Below are 24,197 nucleotides of genomic sequence, written 5' to 3'. Positions count from 1 at the left end.
GAGAGAAGTACAACTCCTTATTTAATCCTGGAAATATCCGTTGCAGTAATTTTAACATGCCGTAGCAAGAAAAGCACAGGTGCAATTAATAACAGTAATTAGCTCTGACACACCAGATTCCCACCCACTCATTACAGCTGTCCAATCAAAGCTTCAGCTGCTCCTCTGTGGGTTAGACTTCATTTAGCAGAAAACAACTGAATACAGCGATGGAATATGAATCAATTAAGTGGAATAAAAAAAAGTAAAATTTGAAACACTTAAAATTTTGTTTTGCATTTCCATTTTAAAATGGAATATACTTCAGAATATACTTAAATATAACAGTATTTTATTTATTTTTTACTTTTAAGTTATTAATCTAAAAGAAAATATAATGAATCAAGTTATTTAAAAAAAAAAAGATCTATTAATTGAATAAAACTATAGTTTCTATGATTATTCCAGTGGCAAGCAGATGCAATGCCAAGCAAGTATAATATATTCTGTCTTTTAATTACAGCAGCTTGAGTTACACTAATAATCTATTCCTTTTTCAAATTAGTTGGTATAATAGTATTTTGCACTCACTTGCCTGTTGAGCCTCCAGCTTCACCACCTGCTTGCTCAGCACTCTATTTAGTTTATCCAAAACAAAGTGAACAACAATGTGGTATATTAAGTGAGACCCAACATGACTGTCTTTAATTGGCTGTTGCAGGTTCAGTTTTAGAACTAGAGTGCAGATATTATATGAAACTAGAAAACATAAATAAACCATGCTAGCTTGTCAGAAAGAGACCAAATAACGCTAGACTACATTTTGGCTAGGAAAAACAAACATGCATTTTCAAAGTGGTCCCTTGACCTCACTGTATAAAATGACCTGTTATGACCTCTATGATAATCACAGCCTCATGACGCTTTACAGCCACAAACTACAGACAGGGAATTCAGAGAATGTATGCCTTTCCTAGCTAGATTGATAATAAGGGGGTTTCTGAGCAGTTTACACAACAGAAGTGCTCGCCATCCAATTGCCGAAATATACAATTCTTGCAGAAATCTCCAAATGTCAAAAGTATTTGATACCAAATCACAGCATGGCTTTTACTATGGTGTTCCTCAAGGTCTTGGTGACTTAATGTGGTATTTTGGAGGGGTTATTGATCATTTCAATCAATTCTCGAGTGATAATTTTTTTTTAAATTTAGCACCAGATCTGTGTAAAATATGGTATCAACCCTAAAAATTGCTGCAACAACGTTTGAGACATACTGTAAGTGAGCATGCATTAGCCATCATATACTTCTATCATAATGTTCTAAGCCCTTTTACACTTTAACAATTTATTGTGATTAATTAATTTATGAATTCATTCATGTTTATTTCTAGATATTTATGACCAGAATAACTTGACACACAGTGCTGAGCAGCATCTCAAATTACTCTTCAGGTTCCCAGCTTTCAGATGATGTAAACCACTTCCTTGTGACATCTACTGTTGACCTGCTATCTCCCCCTAAAGACCCCCTGTACTCCCCTAAAAACATTGTGGGTCTCAGAGGATTAAATTGAGAGATACTCTGAAAAACACAACTACTGATGGGGAGTAGACATTATATATATGTTATACATGGTTAGCACTCTTTTTAATGGCTTGTTGTTGATGCAGCACAGCAAACATGACATGCAGTAATATACAGGACCTCGCCTGAGTCATATCCTTAACACTCATTTAGTACTTAACTCTCTCCATTTAGTGTGGAGAGAGTTGAGTTATTTATATCTGTATTGTCACTCAGTACAACGACAAAGAGAGTAAATTGTGTAAATTCTAATCCAGTAAACACCATCCTCTTTTAATCTTTGAAAATACATTAGTTTAGTGTATTCATCACTTCTAATTGCATTCTGAATTTTATAGTATTAATTGACTGACGCACGCTGATGGCAAATGAACAGTCAAATTGATTGTAAGACCTAAAACATGCCCATATTTTCAATTATGATCAGCTGAAATATGCACGTTATACCTCATTGTACCTGTATGTATAACATGCATATTTCAGCTGATCATAATTGAAAATATGGGCATGTTTTAGGTCTTACAATAGTTGACGATGTTTTAAGGGAAATGCATTTAGTTGAGAAAACAAAAAATAAGAATGCCCTATGTCTACTTATTTTGAGCAAACCCTGCATGTGTGTAATCACATCAGCAAAGGTCAGGTTAAAGACTAGCATTTATTGTAACTGAACAATCTGTTTGGATTTCCCAGCTGTAACAGAGAATGTATGTGAGGCTTTAAAAACCTGCGGATTATAACCTAAATTCTTGTTTCCTACTAAGCAGCTTTGAAGGGACTTTGCAAAATTTGATCCGTAAATCTTGCGGAGAATAGTGACTGACAGGATGATATTAATCCTAGTATAGAGATATCCATTGATGCTTTGTTTTACAATCCTGCTTCCTGGACTATGACTGGATCAATAAGGAAAAAAATATTGAATCCAAATCTAAATTTATTTCTCTCTTCTGCATAATAGTAAGACTTATATGAAGCCAAGAACTGCATGGGTGGCTGCCATTGAGTAGTAATTAGTGCATCAAAAAGCAATTAGATTTTTGTCCACCTATAATTTTTTAGTTTGTAATGTAATTTGACTTGTTTGAAACAAACTTTACTTGGTGTCTATCAAGTCTGTCTGACCTTCTGCTGCCACAGACAGGGTGAATCTAGGACCTTTTTGACCCACTATATATGATATTTCATGATATTTTAAGGAGTTATATCATCTGTTAGTTATTTGACATATTGTCATACAACGGTTCGTATGATAGCTTATGAAATATTATTCCTAATTTTCCGTGCGTTTTCCTATGAATGCCCAGCAGCACATGACGCACGTGTCAAGTTCCGCTCCAGTCTTTTCAAAATAAACTTCCGTCTTCACAGGAAACAACTTGGTTAGGTTTAGGCAACTAAACTATTAATTAGGTTTAGGAAAAGATGGACTTGTTTAGGTTTAGGCAACAAAACTACTCAGTTAGGTTTAGGAAAAGATCGTGGTTGGGTTTAAAATACCTCCGGAAGTAGCGTAAGTTAAAGAGGCAGTAGGCAGAATGTTTTTGAAATCTTGCAGATGACATTAGAAGCACCGGAGGACACTGGAAGACATAGAGGCACATGATTTTTTTCAGATAACTAACAGATAACTTTTAAAAATCCTATTTGCTCCAATTCTACCCACTGCTGCTTCAAGTATGGAAGTTACGTGACAAATAAATCACTGTTGACTTCTGGTTTCACACAGGATATGAACACTGTTCTCTTGGGGAACAGTCCGGTGTTTTTTGACACACCCATCCTTCCTTCAAAGTTCCTCCCTACGCAGCATTTGTCACATACAGACTGATTTTGTGGGATATATACGAATTACAGTGCATTACTTTGACAACAATTTGAGTTATTACGTTACCAATTAGATATTTCAATGTTTTTATCGCAGGGATCACAGTGGCTGCTGTTCAGTAAAAGTTGCATATGTCTTGCTTTAAATTCTATCTATGACATGTTAAAATGAAGCACAAGAGACGAGTCATAAAGACAGCTAACTGATGCAGTAATGTTACATACATACAATATCTAAAGTTTGCTAACATTACCTAACATCAGCCCCCATGAGCTACTGGTCATACCAAAACAAATGAGGCTGTAGCAGAAGAAGAGAAGAGTGTACTGGACTGAGTAAGGGTGCGTTTTATTGTTAATGAATCAAACTTTTCTTTTCTAATGGTACGTGTCCACAGCCTCCGTCCTTGCCACACTTCCCTTAAATATACTGTACGGTTCATAATGTCTTCGGTCATTGGCCTTGCAGAACGTCATCTCTGGTCTGGCGGCACTGTTAATCAACGGGACAATAATCTGATATCCAATAAGAGGATTCAGTTGCAAGCAAAGTTGTTTCCTATTCCATCTGGTTAAATCACTATGCCTGTTAGTTAAGATCATGTTTTTGAATGACATGTAACAACCTTATTAGTCTCATATAACAACAAAAGATTATTTTCTAAAGTCCGTGGCCTTGACTACTTCAACTTCTGAAGAAACCTGCACCCCCTCCGAATCAGGAAGTAGGCTAATGCTTAAAGCCTTTATCCTCTTTTATGTATCCACCAGCCTTCCTTTGTTCCTCTCCAGTATCAGAATCTTAAAGTATTGCACAATGATAACCAACAGGAACTATTTATTGTATTTTGAAAAAGACACTTAAACTTAAATAAAAAAAAGGATAGTATTTTAAAAGTAAAAGAGTAAAAGAAATTCATCACCAAACAAAAACAAAAAAATTAAGACACGCAATGGTGTCTTCCAATTATAGCCGTCCAATATGACTTCCTTGAGTAATCTGGGGGGATTGAAAAAAGATTAATGTATGGCAGAGTGTCATTCATAAATAAATGTGAGGAAAGCAATATTGATTTTTGTCTATTCTGTCTTTAAATCACCAAAATCATCTGTAAGTACTATAAACATCATATCATAAAACATTTATCAACTAAAAGATGGTGAATTCATGAGGGGCATTTGTTGAGATATGCCACACAGCCAACCTCATGTCAGCCAGGCAGCTCAGCAGGGGATAATGGTATTTAGATGTCCTGTAAGCACGCGGATCCTCTCAGTCAGCAACATTAATGGGGCCATGAGGCATCCTGCTCATGTCCTCCACGCTTAGGTGAAGGGGGTATTAGACGGCAGTAATGCTGGCTGGTCTGAGTGCTCTGTCTGCTGTGTAGTCTGGGGGGGATCGACATGGGGAGCACCAGCAAGGTGGCCAACTTGTGGAACAGGAGACAGAGTCTCTTCCCAAACTACAAAGTCTCAGATTCAGACGTCAATCGGAGACCCTCGGAGATCGCTTATCCACTAGCCAAGGAAAGCTGTGTGAAGACATGGAACTCCATGCACGAGCTGAGCAGGGACATCTACGACATTTATGCCGAGTATGAAGATGAAGAAGATGACAATGCTCTGTACGGCATCTCCAAGCACATTTTGCCCTCCAAGAAGAACTACATGATCAACATCAATGTAGGGGGGAAGCCCTACCAGATAGCCTATAAGACGGCTGCCAAGTATCCCAAGACCAGAATAGGACGACTTGCCACCTGCACGGACCACAACATGAAGCTGGACCTGTGCGATGACTACATTGTGACCAACAATGAGTACTTCTTTGACAGGGACCCAGACGTCTTCCACAGCATCTTCAACTTCTACAGGACTGGCGTGCTGTGGATCAAGGACGAGTTGTGTCCCCGCAACTTCCTGGAGGAGATCAACTACTGGGGCGTGAGGATCAAGAACACCCACCGCTGCTGCCGCATCTCCTTCGAAGAGAGGCAGGACGAGCTGAACGAGCAGCTGAAGATCCAGAGGGAGCTGGAGGCAGAGGTGGAGATCGAGGAGAACGAGGAGCTCTTTCAAGACATGTTCTTTGGCCAGCAGCGCAGAGCCATCTGGAACTTGATGGAGATGCCGTTTTCGTCTATCCAGGCCAAGCTGATGGCAGTGGCCTCTAGCCTGTTTGTCCTGGTCTCCCTGGTGGCCATGACTCTCAACACAGTGGAGGAGATGCAATACAGAACTCACAAAGGTCAGCTCAGTGGTAAGACATACTGGGAATTCGTGGAGTCCATGTGCATCGCCTTCTTCACCATGGAGTACCTGCTCCGTCTGGTGTCCACCCCTGACCTCAAGTCCTTCAGCAGGAGCGTGCTCAACACCGTGGACCTGATCGCCATCCTGCCTCAGTATGTGCAGGCCACCCTGGAGTTCTTTGACAACCATGAAAACTACATGAAGCACGAGGCCGACATGCAGGCGGTGGGTCAGGTCGGAAAGCTGGGCCAAGTGTTGCGGATCAGTAGACTGATGCGAATCTTTCGCATCTTGAAACTGGCGCGCCACTCCACGGGCCTGCGGGCGTTTGGCTTCACTCTGCGTCAGTGCTACCAGCAAGTGGGCTGCCTCTTCCTTTTCATCGCCATGGGCATCTTCAGCTTCTCCGCCATGGTTTACACCGTGGAGCATGACATGCCGCAAACAAACTTCACCAGCATTCCTGCGGCATGGTGGTGGGCAGCAGTAAGTACATCTTTGTAAAATGTTATAGTGTAAAAGACCAGCAGGGCAAGACTATAAAGTAGAACGATCACAGTTCTTTAATGCTGACAAAGTCCCTGAATGATGAGTTAACAGTGTAATGTTATTAGATTACGCTCCAGCACTACCTGGTTTACAACATAATGAGATCAGCTCTACTGCAGGTTGTGTCACCTCATCCTTCAGTATGTGTAACTTGCATGGTCAATGGGAACATTCAAACCACAGATTGTATATTTGTGTAGTATATATACTGATTTATTCATGGTTACCTGGTCGGTTTTATAGGGTGGAATAACCTGTTTCATGTCTTGATTTAAACTGTTAACACAAACCTTTGATCCGCTGCTTGTTGCCATGAATATACCCGTCCACAAAGTGGTAGAATCTTACTACTAATCCAGGAGAAGGAAATGATAATCCTCTGAATGATAGCAATGGTTATAGTGAAGGGAGCTTTGAGCACTGCTACAGATTGCTGGTGTATTCATACGGACAGAAGCAGAAGCTTCAGGATCAGTTTCCCTGCCGACTGTTAGCAGGAAAAACCATGAATGGATTCTCACAAAACTTTTTGGAAAGGTTATTAGCATTTTTTGATACACTTTGGCCATGGGGGTGAGACAGTAGGCAGGGCCTCTCACTTAAAGTAACCCTCTCAACAGAGGGTGCAACGCAGTCAGACTGTGAGGCAATCAGCAGAAAGGAGAAGAAGAAGGAAAACTCAGTGAGAAACTTCCACTACTACTTTTTTCAAAGACTATAGAGCAAGACTAATGACCACACAGTGTGATGACTGGCTATATAATGTTGTTATAACAGGATACAACTGTGATGTGTCTAGAATTTCAACAGGCAAATCTAATGGAATTTAATGCATGTTCAAGAAAAGATACAGAAAAAGGATGTGGTTCTCCTGATGTGAAACTTTGTTGGTGATAATAAAGTTCAGCAATTGAATAGTATTCGTGGAAGTGCCGGTCCTAATGAATGCCAAGTAGGCCTAATTATTATACAGCTGGTTTTGCTTGTAAACATAAGTGGTCGTTTTTATTTTCATCCCTTTGGACTACCAACAATTTCCAACACTAAGAGGAGACATGGAAGTCCAGACAACTCTTACTCGATCCACATGATAGGCTGAAAACCATAAACTCCAGACTTAGGACTGGTTGATAGTCACAGTGTTGCAGTGTGTTCTGTTAATACTTTGTTTCTGTTTCATTATTATTGGGGATGTCCTGGTTCCCAATTTTAATCTGATCCCCCTATGCTTTTTATTACTGCCTACTTTGCTGTCTAATAAAGGCAAAATGTCCCAATTGACCACATGGATCGGTCAACTAAACAGGACCCTGACTGAACCTGCTGGTAAGGTTTGTGAGTCATTCTCGTTCTCCATCACGACTGACTGCTGTCCTCACTCCCCCCGCAGGTCAGCATCTCCACCGTGGGCTACGGAGACATCTACCCAGAGACCATGCTGGGCCGCTGCTTCGCTTTCGTCTGCATCTCTTTTGGAATCATCCTCAACGGCCTGCCCATCTCCATCCTCTTCAACAAGTTCTCAGACTATTACGCCAAACTCAAGTCCAATCAGTACACATCCTGCGTGAAGAATCGAGGGAAGATGAGAATTTCGCAGAGAACAGTGAACAGTTTCAACCATTGCTTTGGAAGTCCCGCACCCTGATATCTTACGTGACTTTTTTATAAAGAAACAATATCCTTGATTGTGAAACTGTGCAAACCAAATTGTATATGATGGGGAGTAATAGATGGAACAGCGACAAATGATGAGGGTTCAACCCCCAGTAGTGGCACATCTGGCCATGCATTCCAGTAAATTGGCAGCTTCAGAGATCACACAAGCACATGCCTATCTACACCCTCTCCAAGCCAATTAGTAGTGAAAAGGACAACTGCTTAGGGGAGGAATTTGCAATACAACATGGCAACAACAAGGGGGAGAAAATTAAGCAGTATGACTGACTGATTTCTTAAAATATTTGCTTTTTGTATACAGATATTTTATACATACTAAATTTCTCAGTCAAAAATGAAAAATACAAAAAGATTAAAGGAATATCCACAAGTAGTTTAGCCTTCTTATTAACATATATCTCTATTATCATACAGAGAAATTACACAAAACTGGCTTCCTTTTCAGTGATAAGCTCTTCAATCTGTCCATCATTACAAATTAAAATCATGTGTATAAGCATTCTTCAAAACCAACAGAAGATCTCAGTTTACAAATTGACTGTATCAGATATGTCAGGTGGAATTTTCGGGAAACATGTATAAAAGTGATGCAAAACACATCCACAATATTTTTATATTATGTAATTGTGCAGCTGCGCAAATGTGGATATTTCTCTCTATAGTTATCATGTGGCTTCATTGAAGTTGGAACAAGAATATAAGGAATGTGCTTACTAGGGCTGTCAAAGGTAACGCGATAACACGTTAATGCAAATTTGTTTTAACACCACTAATTTTCTTTAACGCATTAACGCAAACGATCTTTCAGAGGTTGTAGCAGGCTCAATTTTAAAGTTAGAGTTAAGATACTGGCATCATATGAAACTAGAAAACCCAAGGAGTCAGTTGGTATCACCTCATATGTATATAGCTTGTCGCGAAGGTGGTTAAATAACGCTCTAAACTGAACTTTGGCCAGGAAAAACTGGCATGGACACTTTCAAAGGGGTCCCTTGACCTTTGACCTCAAGATATGTAAATGAAAATGTGTTCTATGGGTACCCACGAGTCTCCCCTTTACAGACATGCCCACTTTATGATAATCACATGCAGTTTGGGGCAAGTCATAGTCAAGTCAGCACACTGACACACTGACAGCTGTTGTCTATAGGGCTGCAGTTTGCCATGTTATGATTTGAGTAATTTTTTATGCTAAATGCAGTACCTGTGAGGGTTTCTGGACAATATTTTTCATTGTTTTGTGTTAATTGATTCCCAATAATAAATATATACATACATTTGCATAAAGCAAGCACATTTGTCCACTCCCATGTTGATAAGAGTATTAAATACTTGACAAATCTCCCTTTAAGGTACATTTTGAACAGGTAAAAATGTGATTATTAATTTGCAATTAATCGTGATTAACCATGGACAATCATGTGATTATTAATTAATTCATTCATTCATTAAATATTTTAATCGATTGACAGCCCTAGTGCTTACATTTGATATTGTCACCCAATATGGGAAGTGGTTTTGTGGTAACTTAAAATAAAAATGTTTGATATTTTTAAAAAACAAATTTGTTTTAAAAGCAGTCCCGCTGATTCAGATTCCCACAGTGAAAGTGTGTAATATTGTCAGAGGTCAAACTTTGCTGGTTTGGTCTGGGGCACTAGGGGTTGAATGAAAAAGCTTTTATTATCACCATAGGAGCTCTCATGCATTTACCTTTTTGTTTAACATAAATCTACAGTATGCCCCACTGATTTTGAAACATGTTCTTTTCAGAGACAGCCTAACCAGGAACCAGCATAGATCTGAGCAAAAAATATTTGTTTCTTTCTAATTACACCTGCAATGTTTTAAATATATGTGCTCACACAGGAGATCTGCAAAGTGTACTAAACCTTCAAATACTGGTGCTGCTTTTCATGTATTTGCAATGTCCAATAGTTCCGCCTACAAAGGATGCAGTATGATTTACTTGCAATGCATGCAACTATGTCACATGATGCAGTCTGATACTCTGTTTTCAATAAACACTGTACTGCTCATGAAACTTTTCTCCTCATTGACTAAATACTACATCTTCATGTAATTAGCAAGCGACACAGACCTGTTCACCTGCATACATCTCTACTGACCTCTTCTGGATAACCTTTGCTATTGCAAAAATATTATTGGTGTGCAATAAGGTGCACCACTTAGTTCTAATTACTTTTAATGCTATAATAGGGGGAAAACAACATACTAGGGTTACTTGGCACTTCTGGTGATTTTAACACAGTGTGATGGTAGACTTAAAGCCCCCTACAATAATGCAGGCAAATTAATGTCTGACATTGCTCTGCTTCAAAATGACCACTGAGTGGCTGATGCATAGAATCAACAACACAGAAGTGCTCATTGACATGTTTACAATATTTTGTCCATACCCATTTATGTCAAAAAGCGAGGATCAAATATTTGGAACAACTGGCAATAGAGATCAACAACACAACAAACTACAGTGTCCAAAATGACAACAGCTGAATCAACACATCTGTGTGACACAGAGTCAACAAACACTGATAATGATATGAATGATAATCGTCATAAAGGTAAGATTTGGCAAGGCTGTTATATTACTTTCCATTTAGCTAGGTATACCTAATACTCAGATGTATGAAACCTGAGGTGAACAATAGTCTGTTGGGGAGCTTTGCATTCATCGGGTTTCCTAGTGGATCATGAATGTAGAGATATGATGGAAGATGCCCTAGGTCTCCTCTTCGACCATATTGGTATTAGTAATGAAATGCTACATATGGACCCAGTGTTATGCCTGAACTCAGAGGTTGGAGAGCCATTAATAAAGAAACAGTGGCTACAGTGTACAGTAGTTTTTTGAATGGGAGACACATATGCAGCTAAAAATTGGATCACAAATGTTATTTTCTTTAGATATGGTCTTTATTTATTATTTTATTTATTTATAATTAGATATGGGGGGATCTTTATTTGCAGATGATTAGGATTCAAGCAAAAAGAGAGATCTTATTTAGCCTAATATATATGTATGTATATAGATATAGATATACAATACTGGTGTAACAATATATAAATTGCCACTGAAATGGATGATAATTTACTTGAATTTAAGAGTAGCAGTAATGTGTAGAATGACATGATGTTACACACTCTTGTACAGTAGGCGGCGGTATGCAACTTAAAGTTAAAGAAACCGTGAGAAGAAAAAGAAGATGGTGGTAATTTCCTCCAGAGGAGGGCAGTAGTTCTCCTATCATAGGAGTGTGTGGGAGTTGGTATATATATTCCAGAATTTAAAATATCTATTTCCAAAAGAATTTCAAACCAGGTATCAGTGTACACAGCAGAAATAGTGGCAATCATCATTGCAATGCAGTGGGTTGAGGAGGTCAGACCTGACAGAGTGGTGATATGCACGGATTCAAAAGCTGTTTTGGAAAGTATACATTCAACAAAAGCTGTAAGGCAAGATCTAATCATTGAATTGTACTATAGCTTGCTAAGACTGCACAGAGGGGGTATAGATGTATTATTCTGTTGGGTTCCAGCACACGAGGGGGTGAAAGGAAATGAGTTTGCAGATAAACTAGCAAAAAGTTCACTGCAAAAAGACATCACAGTACCAGCTTTACTTGGGAAAGGAGAAGGAAAAGCTGTGATTAAAAGGAAAGGAGTTGAGATATGGCAGAAAAGATGGGAGGAGGACCAGAAAGGAAGGAGATATTTCAAAATACAAAAGTCGGTCATAACAAAGACGTATAAAGAAAGGAACAGAAGGGAAGAAATCATCATAACAAGACTCAGACTGGATCACACAGGTCTTAATGGCACTTTGGCTTTAATGGGGAAAAGGAACAGTGACAAGTGTGGGGATTGTGGTGATAAAGAAAATGTGGAGCATATCCTAATTCAATGTAAAAAGTATGAGGCTGAAAGAAAAAGACTACAGGACCAAGTCAGAGAGGAGGGACGGGACTGGGATCTGATGGGGATACTGGGAACAGAGGGTGAGGGGGTTGAAGGCACCAGGAAGGCATTGTTAATGTTCTTAAGAGACACAGGATTGGTGGATAGAATTTAAGAGTAGGAGTAAAGAGCAAATGACATGATGCTACACACTCTTGTACAGTAGGTGGCGGTATGCACCTTAAAGTTGGTTGCGATCCGCCAGAAACCGAGAGAAGAAGAGCCTCCTCCTCCAGCTCCAGTCAGTCCTCTGGTGGTAAAGTGACCTCTGCTGCTAACGTTAGCTGTTAGCCTGCTCTACAACCATGGCTCCTCCAGTCGCAGTGTCGCCTCTGATTAAGGTTTGTGTTGCGCACAGTACACATTGTGAAGAGGGGTTACTCGTGTTTTACTGTAATCTGCCCTGGCGGTCGTATTTCAGGTTGTTCGCTACACAGAGCACGCTAACCTGCTAGCTGTTAGCGAGGGAGCATGCAAGCTCAGAGCTACGTTACTACAACCTGTAGATAGTCATTGGATTAGTGCTGCATTATAGCTATATCTTAACAATGCATGTGTTGAATGTGAGTGTAGTGCGACGTGCTGTGTGTGAAGCATCAGCCTTGACGGTGCTGATCACTGAGAGCGTCTCCATTGAAAGGACGCAGCGCCTCCTGGTTGTTATAAATAGAAATGTCCTTGACTATAAGTGACGTTAATCCAGAAGAAGGAATTTAATGTGTAATGTCGCATCATTTATCTCTCTAATTTCCTATAGTGTTTTATTTAAGTCAGCTGTAACTCGTGTTTAGAATAAATAGAATCAATTTGTGTTCATCGTTGTCGCCCCCTGCTGGTCATGTTTGGTGGTGACAGACTGCAAACAACAGGTGGACAGACTGTTAAAGGTCCCATATTATAAAAAAGTGAGAAAGTCCTTTTTATTATAAAACAGGCTTTAGTTCTATAGAAATACTGTGAAAGTATCGAAATACTCAATCCACAGGGAAATACACACAGCCCGTATTCAGAAACTACATTTGAAACAAGCCGTCAGGGTTTCTGTTCATTCGTGATGTCACAAATATATAATATTTGGACTCTTTACACAGTTTTAAATGTAAACATTTTAAATGTGTCCCAGTTTATTCCTGGTTGCAGTGGATGTGAATGTCTTCAGCTGACAGGGAGTACACATGGACCCAAGCTGTTGCCTAGCAACGCAATTCTGTGGCAATTCCGTCAAAAAAAACAGAGCGTTTCAGACAGAGGGTAAATACATGCATATTCAGGCTGACAGTATGAGGAAAATAAAGGACTTTTTGAACATCCTTTGAGCATGTAAACATGTTCTAGTAGAAACACAAAATACAAGTATGAACCTGAAAATGAGCATGATATGGGACCTTTAAAGTATAACGTTATATTTTAATGAAACTAATGCTTCTCGTTGGATTCTGTTTTTGCCGAATTCAAGTTTGAGCCCTAACCACTCTGGTAACTCGTTCAATTCAACTCTGTTAGATGTGTTAACGTTAGTTTGTGACCAAGGTCTCAATAAATTCTTGCAGCACCGTATAGAGTTCAATGAGTGCAGCAACATTATGGGAAGCAATGCTAAGTAAGGATGTATAGAACTTCTCGAGCAAAGGCCACAGGGTATTCTGTCTCATAGTCACTGCTATTGATGTAGAAAGTGTTGAATGGCAAAACGAAAATGGCAAGTTAATTATCATTTGCCTTAATACCTGTAGATGTCCTGTCACCTGTGTGATTGAGAATTTGCACAGACTTTGCAGCGATTGCATCACTGGCATTAATTTGCATGGCTTTCTCCTTTACAGACAGCAAGGTATTCAGCTTTGATTGCTGGTATCATCTATGGCAAAAGGAGATATGGTGAGTTATTCTTATTAGGGTCATTCCTGTTATGCAGCAACATTTCTGTCTGCATGAATTACTTTCTCATATTTTCTTTAAAATATGTCATCTATTTATAACAAATGGCTTAAATTATAGATGGGCTTCTTTATACTATAAACACAGAATAATGCACATTAAAAATATATATATATATATTTAAACTTTTTTACTTTACTTTTTTTTTTTACTCAGTTTTTTTTGGTACAAGTGCTCAATTTTGACCATGTCCCCAGTGCAAAGTAATCAACTTCTACAAGAACTATAAGCCATAAAATTATAAAATACGCATAATATTCTTTAATTTAAAGGCCATTTTAAACGTTCTGATTATATGTATATATTAGGAAGAACTATAGTTATTTGTTACCAGGAGGGAACTCAAAGGAGTAAAGTAGGGTGAGCATAAACTTTCACTTTTCTTTTTTTCCCCATGTTTCATGATGTTAATCTGTTTGTCACACTCTTAAAGTTCCACCCTGTTGGGCTAAATTATGAAGAAAGTTGGTCTGATCGAACATATTTGATATAGTTATAAAAGTCCTGTTTGTGTGTAGAAGGTTAGCTGGCTAAATCTGGATCACTCACAGAGCTATGGCTAACTTAGCTCCAAATTTTCCACCCTGTTAGGTTTATAAACCAATATGAACCAGCCTACCCACAAGGATTATTATTTGAGTGCCTGAGATTGTCCATTATGTTTTCCTGACAGTTAATGTCACTACTCTTATATTATGCAAAAAAAAGATGAAAAATCCATCTTTTTATCTTCCCAGGGTAACATTTTACACTCAATGTTGTGTTTAAAACCTGATCCTCTCACAAAAAAACTCTTTAAGTATATTTGTAAATTGAGATCTTCTGTTGTGTGGGTTTAAAGAATGCTTATACGCTTAAGAAGATGTGCACGTCTATATAGTGCCATTTTTGTCCCATAATGAAAGCTGCTTTTTAAAAATAAACTCCTTAATCTTCTCAGATAACCTGAAGCCTATTGCAGCTGAGGAGAAGAGGATCGAGGAAGAGGAGAAAAAGGTTCGGGAGGAGCAGGAGCGCATTGCCAAGCAGATAGCTGAAGGTAGCGTCGCCAGCCTCGATCACATGTCAAATTTTCCGTCTACAGTTTGCACATGCATACACCTGCATGCTGCACGGTCTACAGGGAGTGAATGCAATAATAGCAACACCAGTGTACAATATGATACAGTTGGCGTTGCATTGCACAATAAAGTGGGAGCATAGCCATTCAATGTGAAGCATGTATTCTTCAACTAATAACTGTAAACCATATTTGCTATGTAAAATCCTAAATGTACTAATCCCACTTATTTTACTCTCTCCTTACAGCAAGTGAAGATACTATTCTGAAGTAAAGCTGGTGTTCCGTGTGAGGATATCCATGTGCAATTCCCAACCTCTCCCTCCTTTTTCCTGGAGTAACGATGGCAACGTCGGGTCCCAACCAGTCAAACACTCCCGTGTTGTAGACGTATTCACTGTTACCTTGTATAATACATCACCTCTCTGGATTGCCAGACAGTGATTTTACGTTAGTTACATGACATAAAATCAAGCTCTTGAACTCAGCATTGTAATACTGCAAATGCAGCCGCACGCATAAGTTATAAAAGTTCATGTTTTGTAATGAAACAACGTCATAAATACAGAAGTACATGATCACTGTAGTCTTTGTGTTTGTTTACAAGCATGGTTATAATCAGTGTTCTCCTTCAACCCACTGTTACAGCATAGGTAGGAGAGATGTTACATTAAAATAAAAAATAAAAAAAATCTAAAATTTTGTTCACATTAGTCATCATTAATGTGTTGCTGTTAGATCATGTTCAGTTGCTTCCTCTTTGCAACAACTTTTTTGATCACTGGTTAAGGTTAGATATTTACAATATCTGCTTTAATTACATTGTCTTTTAATCGTGAAAAATTGGCTTTAGAAACATGATGGGGCTTATTGTGTTAAGATAAAGGTGCAGAAATGTCAGAATCATTTCCAAAGGAAGTTGATTAAAGTCTTATTTAATTCTCTTATAGAAACTGCGTCATACTTAAACAGTTTCCTCACTCTGTTCCTACTGTAGCTTTGTGAGCTTATGGAAAATTAGCGAGTTTATACTTAGTTTTCTAAGCTACACATTTGATTCGGGTGAAAACAGTTGCTGACGTATCATTTTATGTGGAAAGTTGTGTTAAATATTGGTCGACGTGGGTCAAATGCTCGAACATTAGAAATGAATCTCTTATTTTCTTGATTGTAGAAAATGTGTGGTCTATAAAATGTGCATTATAAGTTCTTAAAGCCAAAGGTAATGTCATCAAATGGTTTGTTTTACAGTCCAAAACCCCAAAACAAATAAAAAAATGTAGGGATGCACCGATACTGAATCGGATATCGGGCCGATACTGACTCCAATAGCTGGATCGGATATTGGTGACAATAGGGTCGATCTATTCAATTCAATTCTATGTTTATATACAGTACTATATACAGTTTATACTTGAATTTGAATTCCTGTTAATTTTGAAGATTTGTTTTACCTTTAAGTTGCTGGTGTACGATTTATTATTTTAAGAAATAATCTGTATTTATTTGTTACATTTTGTTTTACAAAGTTAAGAAAGCAATGTTTAAGTCAAGCCTGATGTTGTCTTGCACATAAAAGAATGATCCCAGTCACTTCCACACAGTGAGGCATACGGCTTATTAATTAAACAGCCCAGGTATCACGAGCAGTATCGGGAGTGAAAAAGTCAGATCGCTGCATCCCTAAAAAAAAGAAAGAAAAGCAGCCAAATGCTCACAATTGAAAAGTTGAAACTTGGAAATGTTTGGTATGTTTTTCTTGAAGAATAACTTAGTTAATTGATTGTCAAAATAGTTGCCCTCTAACTTAATAGCAATTTACTAATCGACTCATCGCTTCAGTAATAAGTACGTTCCAAACTTGTTGATATGAATGATTTCCACTGCTGATTAGTGTGATACAATTTGGGAGTTTCTTTTAAAAATCTGACTTTAGAGACTTATGGGTAAAATGAAACAATGATGTAAATGTGCAATCCAACTGTTCCCCCTACAATCTGTTCAGGTTCACATGTTGCCATCAACATTCATCTTACTGAAGACCAACTGAACCCTCCAACCCTATGGAGATGTTTATGTCACCTGCTAATATCCAGCAGTCAGTGACTTGACATGGCTTAAGTTTGGACGTGCTGAACCCAAGCTCACCTCCAGCAAGCGTCTACATGCGTCTGGCATCATTTAAACCTAGCTTTTGTTTTCGGATTAGAGATGCAGAGTTAATACTGTTGACATGTCACGTTGATCGTTTGGACAGCGTTGAACAGCCCAGCAGGATGTCGGAGCACAGAGGCCTTACCTAATAAACTCAAGACATGTTATTATTAGAATAACAACAATGCCAGGGCCGACTAAAAATACAGCTCGAGTTACTGGCGTGCTACTTGTCTTTACTTAGCTCTCACCTACTGTAGTTAACAAAAATATCTCCTCAGGACTGGTGAGGGTGGCACGACTGGGATTACAGTGATCTTAATACTTTTTTTTCTTTTTCATTTTTCATTTTTTTTAAAGTACACCACAAAAAGATGATGGAATTTTAAAAATACGTCACTATACTATTGGTTCAAAAGCCTCATTAAACGTGGTAATCAAAGTCTGGTATATCTTCCACAGATAAAAACAAAACATTTATTTTGGACCTGTCAATTTTTTAAATGATTAATTCACAAACATAATTTTTTTTTAAAAAGCGATACCTTTATTCCGGCACCTTTCTGATAGCTCTGTGGATAATGGAAAACAACCTGATGAGATATTATGAGCAACAACGCATACGTTTATAAATGCATCTGAAGCAGCAAAATATTTCATGGAGGACTTTTTAGTGAGTAAAACATCCCACTCTGGGGCGTTTTCACACTTTGGCATCTGTATGCACGTTTCCTGGTACATAAGTGGTGTAAACTTCCTGTGACACTCCTCAGCTGTTTCCTATGATGTCCCAGATTACAGGGTGAAGCTCTGGCAGCATTTACGGACAAGATGACAACAGGTTACTTAACTGAGCAAGTTACGGGAACACCTGAGCCTCTGCTGACATAACATGACAGAGCGTCTTTACTCGGTGCTATATTCTCCAAACTACACTGTTAAGAATTTCCCAGTAAAATAACAGTAAAGAACTGGAAGCAGGGTTGCCATTATTCTACTGTAAAATTAACATTATTATACTGTCGCTGAAATTTACAGCTTTGTACTGTTAATGAAAAATACAGTATATACTGTTTTTTTTATTAATTTCACAGTATTTTACAGTTAATTTACTGTTTAAGGATACATTATATAGCTGTTTTTATCCCTTTCTTTTACATTATCTTACTGATTTGTTTCAATGCACTATTTAGGTTGTATTTTTTACATACATTTTAATAAACATTATTTTTTGCCTAGATGAATAGACTTAGCAGGTTACAGACATAGGAATAGTCACACTAAATACAATTAAAGGCACTTGTTAAGAAAAAGGCTATAATTAAGGCTATAAGGCCCAAAATGTCTGTCTATAACTGGCTACAAGCACAGAATGCAAACCATAACAACATGTGAGTGAAGAACAGAGCTAATTCACTGATTTTCCAATCATGTACAATGTGTGAGAAAAGAACATCTACAGCTTATCTTATTGCACTTTATTTTTTATTTTCATATGAAGTTCAACACAGCGCCAACAAAAACCTGACACAGATAACAAACCAAATTTCAGAAGAAATAGCATTTCTGAAGACATCTGTCAATCTTACTAACCTTACTTTGTGGAACAGTTACAGAGAGTTGAGCTATATCATAGAGTTAAAACAAAACTCTCAAGTAATATTTTGCCTTATATCATGTAACATGTGAATATACTGAATATATTGCTGAACCTTAAGGCATATCAGTGGTACAAATAAAAAAAAAATTAACATTAAATACAAAATAATTTGTCTATATACTAATGAGCACCAACACCACCAGACATGTGACATCATGTCCAAGTATGAATATTCAGGCTCTAACAAGGCACATGGATAAGTGTGGAAGTCCAAGTATTGGGCGATAATGGGGGAGTGAGTTGGTGAATGACTTATGGCCCACTCAAAGACACCAGTTCTCTCAATCCAGCCTTGGTAGCCCGCTGACTGTGTGAGAGAGAGATATATGAGTTCCAACATAACTTTCATTGTAACTTCTCACATACAAAATCAGCGTGTGTAGCCCTCATTTCCTCTTATCATGTATGTAATGTAAACTCACCATTTTAAATGAAGTCCCACTCAAGTCCATGAGTCCCATCAGCAGAGTGGATACATGTGGATATACGGTTGTAGTCTTGTCTTGTAGCTCGTGAATTTGCCAGTTTTCTTTGAGAAGACTTTGCCCTGTCCATCCTTGGTGCCTCTCTCAGGGTTTATTCCTACGGTGCACCTGAAAAATGATAGTGTTTCTTCAGGCACTGTGTAAAAATCAAGTTGTGTGAATCACTTAGATTAATGCCACAATAAAAATACAGGTTTTACTGAAAGTATCTAACCTTGAGATTAACTTGAGCGTGCAGGTGTAGAAGGTGGAAAATAATGCAGCAAGCCCCATCAAGAAGGTGGGCTGGATCCCCTCACATATGAAGTGGCCCTCAAGGCTGACCATCCAGCGCCAATAGCTTCCTGCTGTTTCACCTGAAACTTAGAAAGAAATTTCCTCAGTCAACTACATGGATTTTTAGTCAATGTTTGAAATGAATTGTGTTGAGTGGTGTGCATTACTGGTTGAGAAACGTTTTTTTGATCAATTATGAATATTCTGACCATCTGATCTATAGAACATGTGGTTTTCAGATATCATTCAAAAACACTAGTTAGCTAGTAAATAAACTTGCCTTCAATTTTGTATCTGCTCTGCTGAATTACCACCCAATAACCAACGTGCACTGAAGTCTTAATGCTACTTTAAATGTTGAAGGGACTTCCATAGACTGTAAAATGTATACACCGTCGTTATGCATGAATTCACTGGCAAAATACATGTGTCAGCACATTAACTTAGATATTAACTTGAATACATAGAAATTAAAATGAGCTCCTTGTGTTGTCCGATTAATGTGCAATCATCTGTGAAATTCTAGCTAGCTGTTGAATCCCTCTACCATGACATGCACATATTCTGTTATGCGAACTAACTGGAAACATCACTGATAAACTTTGCACAGATTTATTAATTAAATAAAATTACTACTCACCAAATAATCAGTAAGATGGGGATGGATGAATAAAAGAACGGATCCAGCCTCACATGTGCAGATCAGGTGAAATGCTCTTCCCAGAATTAAAAAAATACTGCATGAAACTGTTATTCATGATACTTTAGACCGTTGATCAGCAGTAAAGTGCTGTTTTTTAAGAATACGTTATAGTTCAGTTAAAAAACGGCCTATGAGCGTAATTTAACAGATTTTCTTTTGTATTAACAGTAAAGCACTGTTTTTAGCAATAACAGGTTAATACTGTTGAAATTCTGCTGTAAATTAACAGCAATTGTTTACAGTGATCTTATAATGTAAAATGCTACTGTTGTTGTCATTTGAGGTGCTTGTAAATGTGAAAATGCTCCTTTTTCTTCTCTGAATCTTTTTATATTTTACGCACAAATAAAAAGTTTTGTCTACATTAACAAACAAAACCCTATATACTTAAAAGTGCACTTGCATTCACTCTCCTCTTAAACAGAGCCAGCTATTGTTGGGGAATCCAAAAGTAATAAAAGTGAGACAGTTTATGTTTGTCTCTAGTTAACAAGGCCAGTACAAAAGTAAAACACTTTCACTTCTCTTCTTGCTCGCAGAAAGATATCACTCATTTGGAAGTCATCTGCACCCCCCTTCGTCATCATCCCTGATGGAGGATATGATGTTCCTTAAATTAGCCATTCCCCAAAAAAATGTACAATAACTGGCCCCTCTTATCTTATTTTGACCGACTGACAGTGCTTCCGTATGATTAAGACCACTTGCATTTTTTATAGTATATGTATTAATTTTACTTAGATGTAGTGTATTTGGCAGACAAATAGACTATTTCTCTCCATCAGCTAAATCATATGACATCATAAAGTTTGATTTATGTGAACAGAAATGGCCACTAAGTTAAATTGTCCATTTGTACATAGTAAAGTTTATCAGCCTATTTTGTCTGTAGTTTGGGATTCATCCTATAATTATTATTACTGTCAATGTGTACTTTATTTTTCATTATTTATTTTATTTTAATTAATTAAAAAAATTTTTTAATTTAGCTGCATTTTGCATCGTCAATGGGTGAAGGTTGGGTGTGAGGGGGGCTTTGGGGGAAAAATACCAAAATATGGAGGGACAATCATCAATCATTTGTGCTCTCTTTGTATGTTTCTGTACACCTGATGTTACTCCCAATAAATTATTACAGGAAAAAAAGTTTCTTCTTAGTAATAGTATCCCAGTCCAGAGAATTGGGAAAACATTATGTGAAGAAAGAAGATAGTTCAAAATCTGAGTAAAATCATCTCACTCTTTAATTCACTCTGTATCACAATTTTTCAGTAGGTATGACTCCACAAATCTTTATATTTGCACTTGTTTCCACTGGAGGTCTTCATGCCTAAAATACACTCGCCTGTTCATGTAAACAGCTTCACCACGGACGTGTGACTCGAGGCTCAGGCCACCTCTTTGCCCCGGGGCATCTGCCGTTATGTATCCCGTTATAGAGCCCTGCAAACAATTACATAAAGCCCACACACTGCTGAATGCGAGGGTTCATCAGATTACAGCAGGGGATTTTGTTAACTGGATTAGCGGTAGATTTAAACTCTGCATTTAGGTTCAAGAAGTGAAAATAATCAGTGAGCCTGTTTGTGCGTCAGATATAAAACGGCTCACACGGCGTCTTCTCACCACAGCTTGGACACTGAAACAGCTCTTTACTGAAAACTTCCCAAGACTTCCTTATACACTTCAGGTAAGGAGATGATGCTTTGTGGGGACCAAGTGATCTAAACTAAAATATGGAGATGCAAAAGCGACTTTTTTTCCTTTAACCAGATACTTCAAGCTGCTCAAACTGTAAATAAAGAAAAAACACACTATCACGCTGATTAACGTGCTCGACTTTGTTTTGTTTAGAATGGACTTCCAGATCTTTTCCCTGTTGATGTTGCTCGTGGCCTGTGTGGAGCGGAGCCTGGCCACCTGCATGGTGGACAGCTTCACAGTCAAAGACGACTTTGACCCCAAAAGAGTGAGTACAGAAATATGTATTCAATTCAGCTCCAGTTCAAGTTACTGTAACTAGAACTACCCAGTGATACTATTTACAGTAATACTACTATGTAGGTTCAGGAGAGATAGTTAGCTTCCACAGATGAACAAGTAGGAAAACGGATTGGACAGGAATAGAATGATCGACATCCTCCAAGTAAACCAGGACATCATCTGCATACAATGAAATAGTGTTCAAAAATCTAAATTTGTTTATAAGCATATCTACATTCTACTGATGAAATGTGTATCAAAAGAATCATCTTTATGATTTTTCTCCGGCAGTATGCAGGAAAGTGGTACGCTCTGCAGAAGAAGGATCCCGAGGGTTTGTTCCTGCAGGACAACATCTCTGCTGAATACACTGTTGGAGACGATGGTGCCATGGTGGCCTCCTCCAGGGGCAGAGTCACTCTCTTTGGGTGGGTATTTGTTATTTTTTAGAAATGTATTTAATATATTTTTTTATTTATTTATTTTCCCCAATTTGATCTAATTGAATAATTGTATTACTATTAATTATTTATTTATTTTATTAATGATATTGTTACTGTTGTCATTATTTTTGTTCACTAATGATTGATGAATGTACTTACTAGGAATTTAGGAATGTAGATGAGAGGGGTCTTTGGGTATATACTGTATATATAAAGGTTAGAGTTGATAGAAATGAGGGTTGGGCTGTGAATTCAGAGACCAGTTCACGTGGACATCAGAGCTATGCCACTGTTTATTGTTCAAAATAGTGGTGTAAAATCAATAAAAAGATTTGAGAAGAAGAAATATATTTAGCAGCAGTCTAAATGTGATATGTTTAAATAACTAAAGGTTACTGCTTGCAAATGTGACAATTTTTTCTCTACTTGACATCCAGGTTCTGGGTTGTGTGCGCTGACATGGCTGCCCAGTACTCCGTGCCTGACCCTGGCACCCCCGGCAAGATGTTCATGAACTACCAGGGACTGGCCAGCTACCTGTCCAGCGGCGGTAAACCTCCTCAGTTGTATTACACACACATTCTTTCTGTGTCTTTCTCTCTCTCACACACAGTTTAGACTAACTTCTTCCCCTCTGTTCTTCCAGGTGACAACTACTGGATCATTGACACAGACTATGACAACTACGCCATCACCTATGCCTGCCGCACCCTGAAGGACGATGGAAGCTGCGAGGACGGATACTCACTGGTCTTCTCCCGCAACCCCCGCGGCCTCCCCCCAGCCATCCAGAGAGTCCTCCGCCAGAAACAGGAGGAGATCTGCATGGCCGGAGAGTTCCAGCCTGTGCTGCAGTCTGGTATGTACTCAGTTGCTCACGTTCAGCTTAATATACAGACAAACAGTGAAAGAGTGACCATGTATCTTGACTTGCAATTTAAAAGTCGAAAATAGTCGATGCTCTGATACCAAAAACTCGTAAAAGGACACATTTTTAACATTCAGAGTAAATGAGGAAGTCTCCATGCCACATAAGATTATAGCCATTTTTCTAAAGAACATTTTGATTTAATCTTAAATTTAGAAACACAAAAAGTGTTGTAGCTCAATTATCAAAAATGCCAATTGTTGCTCTGAATTGCTAATAAAAAGCTAATAAAAAGCTCACTTTGTGGAATAGTATGCATCTCTGGATCTTAACTACTAATTTGAACTCATTTTAGGCTGTATATTCAGATTAAAGCTCTGTGTTACATTTAAACTCATCCAACACTTGTTCCTCTTCTTTCTCTATTGATAACAGGAGCCTGCTAAACTGCTAAACTGGAGTTTGTTGAACAGCCCTTCATTGTACTGGACTGATGATCATCCTGCCCAAAACGAACGTCATAGGAGAGAATTATCAGATGAATCGGATTCAACGCCCCGTGAAAAAATGTAACCGACACTGCCGAGATGAAATTATATTTCCATAAGCCAAATCCAATGAAAACTATTAGCGGTTGAGTGATTGTGATGAAATAACCAACCGCACAGTATTGTCACACTGATGGGTAACATCTGCACTGAGTCATCATTCTGTACTGGTGACAATAAATTTTATAAAGAAACCCGCTGTTGTCCTTGTCTTTGTA

The 24,197-nt window shown here is 38.2% G+C and overlaps 3 protein-coding genes across 3 annotated transcripts in view; 2 read left to right on the top strand and 1 right to left on the bottom strand.

Moving 5' to 3' along the window:
* LOC141768878 (poly [ADP-ribose] polymerase tankyrase-1-like) overlaps positions 1–24,197 on the bottom strand; it is a 106,722-nt gene that overhangs the window by 48,936 nt on the left and 33,589 nt on the right. The window lies entirely within an intron of this gene.
* Positions 4,402–9,918, top strand: LOC141768875 (potassium voltage-gated channel subfamily V member 2-like). The gene is made up of 2 exons (XM_074637341.1): positions 4,402–6,137; positions 7,591–9,918. Exons 1-2 carry the CDS (start codon positions 4,803–4,805, stop codon positions 7,846–7,848), a joined length of 1,593 nt encoding a protein of 530 aa, XP_074493442.1. The 5' UTR covers positions 4,402–4,802; the 3' UTR covers positions 7,849–9,918.
* On the top strand, positions 21,702–24,173 carry LOC141768874 (purpurin-like). The gene is made up of 6 exons (XM_074637340.1): positions 21,702–21,827; positions 21,992–22,106; positions 22,412–22,548; positions 23,001–23,113; positions 23,210–23,422; positions 23,867–24,173. Exons 2-6 carry the CDS (start codon positions 21,993–21,995, stop codon positions 23,875–23,877), a joined length of 588 nt encoding a protein of 195 aa, XP_074493441.1. The 5' UTR covers positions 21,702–21,827; position 21,992; the 3' UTR covers positions 23,878–24,173.

This window comes from Sebastes fasciatus, chromosome 6 (genome assembly GCF_043250625.1).
Source record: "Sebastes fasciatus isolate fSebFas1 chromosome 6, fSebFas1.pri, whole genome shotgun sequence".
In the NCBI taxonomy this organism is placed as follows: domain Eukaryota; kingdom Metazoa; phylum Chordata; class Actinopteri; order Perciformes; family Sebastidae; genus Sebastes; species Sebastes fasciatus.
Note: the sequence above shows the minus strand (reverse complement) of the source record. Positions and strands in the feature narration are given on the sequence as shown.

Bases quoted from the DNA above. Each gene is read 5' to 3' on its own strand.
- LOC141768874 (XM_074637340.1), top strand. From the start codon at position 21,993: ATGGACTTCCAGATCTTTTCCCTGTTGATGTTGCTCGTGGCCTGTGTG. The intron at 22,107-22,411 runs GTGAGTACAGAA...TTTCTCCGGCAG, and splicing joins ACGACTTTGACCCCAAAAGA to TATGCAGGAAAGTGGTACGC. The intron at 22,549-23,000 runs GTGGGTATTTGT...CTTGACATCCAG, and splicing joins GGCAGAGTCACTCTCTTTGG to GTTCTGGGTTGTGTGCGCTG.
- LOC141768875 (XM_074637341.1), top strand. From the start codon at position 4,803: ATGGGGAGCACCAGCAAGGTGGCCAACTTGTGGAACAGGAGACAGAGT. The intron at 6,138-7,590 runs GTAAGTACATCT...CTCCCCCCGCAG, and splicing joins CGGCATGGTGGTGGGCAGCA to GTCAGCATCTCCACCGTGGG.